General features: G+C 31.7%; 1 protein-coding gene and 1 long non-coding RNA gene across 2 annotated transcripts in view; one reads left to right on the forward strand and one right to left on the reverse strand.

Moving 5' to 3' along the window:
- The window catches only part of LOC137621101 (neural cell adhesion molecule L1-like), a 25,683-nt gene extending 21,686 nt beyond the window's left edge, over nucleotides 1-3,997 (forward strand). The window contains exon 7 of the mRNA XM_068351537.1: nucleotides 1,107-3,997. Coding sequence (XP_068207638.1) covers nucleotides 1,107-1,324 — 218 coding nt within the window. The 3' untranslated portion in view covers nucleotides 1,325-3,997. The remainder of the gene's footprint in view (nucleotides 1-1,106) is intronic.
- Nucleotides 1-5,000, reverse strand: part of LOC137621102 (uncharacterized) — a 50,339-nt gene that overhangs the window by 9,732 nt on the left and 35,607 nt on the right. The gene's annotated exons all lie outside the window — the stretch shown is intronic.

The following is a 5,000-nucleotide window of genomic DNA, read 5'->3' on the forward strand; positions in this document are numbered from 1 at the left end:
TTCGACTTTCGTTTTTCATTTCATCCACGAACGCCAAGTAATTGACGCGTTAAAAACAAGAAACTAATAATGGAAGGGATTTTTTTTCAACTTTTTTTAAATTTCATTCTCGGAGGCCAAGCAATTGATGCGTTAAATAGAAGAAAATTATAATGGAGACTCAACCTCACAATAGATTTTATTAATAAATTAAACAAAATAATTATGAAAATCTATATTTTTTCAGATAACTTTTAACACATATGCAGTTGAATCTTTTATCTTCTCTTCAGATTGATTTTTTCAACAACTTGATTTACTTGATATGTGTAATTAAAGCAATTTCTTGATAATAGAAAACTTTATGAGTCATGCGTTCTTAAAAATTAAATGGAAACCAAAACACTTACATCTAAAAGATATTGAAGTCACTAGGAAATGTTTGTTTTCTTAAAAATTATTTATAATCTTTCTGAAATGATTAATTGTCATGTTATTAACTTACTTTTTGAAATGATTCAATAACACTATGTTACTAACATTTTCAAAATAATTTCATTACCATATGTAATTAACTAATGCAATAAAAAACTATCATTGCCTTTCTCGTGGTTATTCCTTTGCCATTTTGACTTATTGAGATGCAATCCTATTGTATTTTACTTGAAAAAAAAAAAAAAAAAAAAAAAAAAAAAAAAAAAAAAAAAAAAAAAAAAAAAATTCTCAAAATATGAGTATTTATATTTATTGTCAACGCAATGAAAGCTTTGAAGTAAGTATGTAACACTTCATAAGATTTCATGATGTACAGTTGGATACATGAGTTCCTGGCACACCTCTCTCGGAAGAAGTGCACTGTGTCACACCCTTACTTCGCAAACAGATAATGTAGGAAGAGAAGGAAGAGGTGGTGGGTGGGATTAAACACAGGAACTTGCAGTGTAGTAAGGGTGTGGCTGGGTGCATTTCTTCAGACCGAGGTGTACAAAGAATTCCTGTGTCCAACTGTACCTTAAATGTACTAATTCAATCCACTCACAAGTCATAAGGAAATATTGTTTTGTTTTCAATTTCTTATCGAACTAAGGAATTTTCCCCTCAAAACACCTCAATCTTCACACTTCCAGAGGAGAAAACAGCGGCCAAATCGCAGGGCGGAGGAAGCAACGGTAATAGCAACAGTAACAGCGGTTCAACCACGACTGCCACAACGGCGTCCTCTGCCAGTGTCCATCCGGGGCTACGATGGAATTGGATGCTCATGCTGGTGGTGGCAATGATCTCGCAAGCCTATATCATGCCCGTCCACACAGGTCCAAGTCTTATTCCAGGCCCTATCAGATAGTTCAGTTAGCTCGTTCGCTACCGTAGGTCCCAACCAGCAGCTGACTTGACCTCATCATTTGACTTTTCTTGCATCTCTGACAATGGTTGATGTGGCCCACGAAGACGATACTAAAAATCCGCTTCAGAGCGTTCCTTCAACTCTCAATTAGCTCATGGTGAAGCGTGACGTCACGGCTCACCTGGGTACAAGCTTATGTGCTCCAGTTTTTTTCTACCCTAAGATGAGAAAAATATAAACAAAATGATATGGATAAAGTGTTTATGATGATAGTCTCTCTTCCATGACTTCTCGTGTTCTTTACCTGGACTGCACGTGTGCAGTCCATTCGTGTTCAAATTAAGTGCATGGGTGTAACCTGTTGAAATATTCAAATCAAAACTAAGTCCTTTTTTTCGTAGCTGGTCACTGAAGTTTTGACAAACGGTTGTATAAGCTCTAAGGAGATTTATCATGATGCTTGTTACAAGCAGTTCCAGCGATATCATGTAATGTATGGAACCATTTTATACTTCTGTTCGAAGAATTTTGGAAATCATTTCTCTTTAAAAAGATTCAGTTTGCAGTTTATCAAATATAATAAAACGTGCAGAGGACAGAATTATTTTCTACAACATTCCATTGTATACATTCTTTTATATACATTTCTCAACAGCGTTTAAAAAAAAACTTACAATTATTTATTCTGAAACTCATAAATAGTATATTAAAGTTTCATGAAGTAATACAAATGACTTAGCAGCCAAGAACAAAAACAAACAGACAACAAATGTCAATATGTGCCTTCATCTATTTTATTTCCTTTATTTATTACTTCTTTCAATCATTATAGAGATGTCCCAGGGAGGTGTGGTAAAAACGCCTGATAATGTTAAACCTAAAAGAATTCCAAGAAGCTTTTTACCATTGTTAGAATGAACTACAGTATTCGGTCTATAGATGCGTCCACACGTGCTCTAAAACAAGTGCTCGCAACAAGTATTTAGCAAGCTCACTAACAAGCAGGTAACAAGTTTGTTAACAGTCCTGCTCACATGAGATTGGTACACCTAGCTGGCAGCATGTTGGCAGCTAACATAATGCTGTCCACTACCCTACCATGTTTGGACTTTGTTGTTCACCTTACCTCTGCTACTATAAAAGCTGGTAACAAGTTTATTAACAATCCTGTCCACAAAAAGTTGTTAAACCAAGCTGGCATCATGTTGGTAGCTGACATTATGCTGCATACCAACGAATTACGTGTGGAATTATCATAAAATGCTGTCAACATGATCGTCAACTTGTTATCGCACACATGTCAACGCGAATCTAACATGCTCCAAATCATGTTGCCAACACATGTACGCGAGCACATGTGGACGCAACTCATGAGGCTCACGTTATGGTAGGAAAACCAAACCAAAATTCAAAATTATTCAACATTAATTGAACAAAATTATCTTTCCGTAGTTAATATAACTGATAATACTATAAAAATATTATTGGTAATATTTAGAGTGCACTCAGCAATCGTTATATGAAAAAAAAAAACTGCAAAATAAGTTATTAAGGTAAATTCCAACATATGGTACAGTATACATGGGTAAATGATTGAACAACACTTCAAGTTGGATCTGATGTGCAGGAATGCAAACGAGATATCGATATACGTATCAGCAAATTGCCTCTATTTCAGTGACCATTCATCCTCAAAGTCGCTTAATTCAAAGTACGAAAATGATAGGTTTATGCATCAGGTGTTAAATGAAGGGTTGCTATGTCCATTAAAGTCACGCCCTTGAACTAAAAATATGTAAATAATGATTTAATATCATGTATCAAGAACCTTATATGCATGCCATTTACCAGCACTATATACAGTACGTAATAACAAAATAATTACGAATACACCTTGATATCACTGTTTAAAAAACTCTATTTAATTGTGTAAACTATATGTCTCATTTTTGGAATACAAGCAACACAAAACATGAACAATCAAAAGATCTAGATTATAAACCTTCCCCTGAACACCAACGACTCTGGATCACTAGTAAGTACCTGTGACATATTTCGAATTCTCATCAAAATCAATGACCCCGTTGGTTCTAAGTGCCAGTCTCCCTTCGCGAAAAGACCCTTCCCAGTGAAGGGATCAAGAATTTTCCCCCTTTAACAAACCCATCAGCAGAGACATTTTACCTTTTTGTTCCAGTAGATGTTTTGCCGTATTTACAACGATATGAAGGGGATCACCGTTAAAGTCCCTCAATTTATGAAAATAACCATGATTAAGGTTGGCCCTATAATGTCGCAGGTAAAAAGATGCTGTCTGGTATGCAAAATTCAACTAAATAGTTGAAATAAATAACAATTGGTATCCTATTGGATACGTTCCAGCCTGACAATCTGTCAAAAAGGATTTCCAAACCCATTGACACTCGATAACTTACAGCAGTATCTGCAACCTCATCATCCTTATCAGCTATGGATAAGGGTTTTGGGGACCCTATAGGTCTACTTGCTGAGTCATCAACAGCCATTGCCTGACCCTCCCTGGTCCTAGCTTAATAGAGAGAGGACTTGGTGCTGGCTGTTCTTAAGAATAAATGGTCAGTCTTTAAGACATTGTCTCTTACACCTGCCATTCATGAGCGACCTTTAAACCTTGATGCATTTAATATATATATATATATATATATATATATATATATATATATATATATATATATATATATATAAACTACAATTTGATTCTATGCTAATAAAATGAGTCCAGGAGATTTAAAAGACTTTTTTTTCGACAAATCATTAGGGAAAATAATGAAGAAAATAACTTGAAGTTAGATTGCTCAAAATGTAAATATATTATTTACCTTATTCGATAAGCATGATACCTAATGTATCCTGTTTAATAAATATCAATACATAAACACATACATATACACAAATACATACATGTGTATAAATATACATACATATACAGTAAATGTATATGTATATATATATATATATATATATATATATATATATATATATATATATATATATATATATATACATATATATATATATATATATATATATATATATATATATATAATTATATATACATATATATATATATAATATATATAAATATATATATATATATATATATATATATATATATATATATATATATATATAAAACTGCATAGGTACGTGCATATAATATAAATAAATATCTATATTTATATGTATATAAAAACATGTAAGTAAACAAAAATCTTAATCATGTTTAGATGTGAATATGCATGTTCAAGTGTTGTTTGTATATTTATATAATAAGTATAGTACTACTGAAGTGAATGAAGGAATGAAGCAATAAAATAAGATAATCATATGAAAATAAGAAGGAAAAACAGAATATCTAACTTTACTGGATTCAAAGGATTTTTTATTGTTAAGTCACGCACTTTATATTTCATAAGAACTAAAGTTCATCCCTTGACATTGTGCAATATATATATATATATATATATATATATATATATATATATATATATATATTTATATATATATATATATAATGTACATATATATATAATTATATATATACACATAAATATGTATATATACACAAACACAAACACACACACACACACACACATATATATATATATATATATATATATATATATATATATATATA

The sequence above is a fragment of the Palaemon carinicauda genome, chromosome 27 (genome assembly GCF_036898095.1).
Source record: "Palaemon carinicauda isolate YSFRI2023 chromosome 27, ASM3689809v2, whole genome shotgun sequence".
In the NCBI taxonomy this organism is placed as follows: domain Eukaryota; kingdom Metazoa; phylum Arthropoda; class Malacostraca; order Decapoda; family Palaemonidae; genus Palaemon; species Palaemon carinicauda.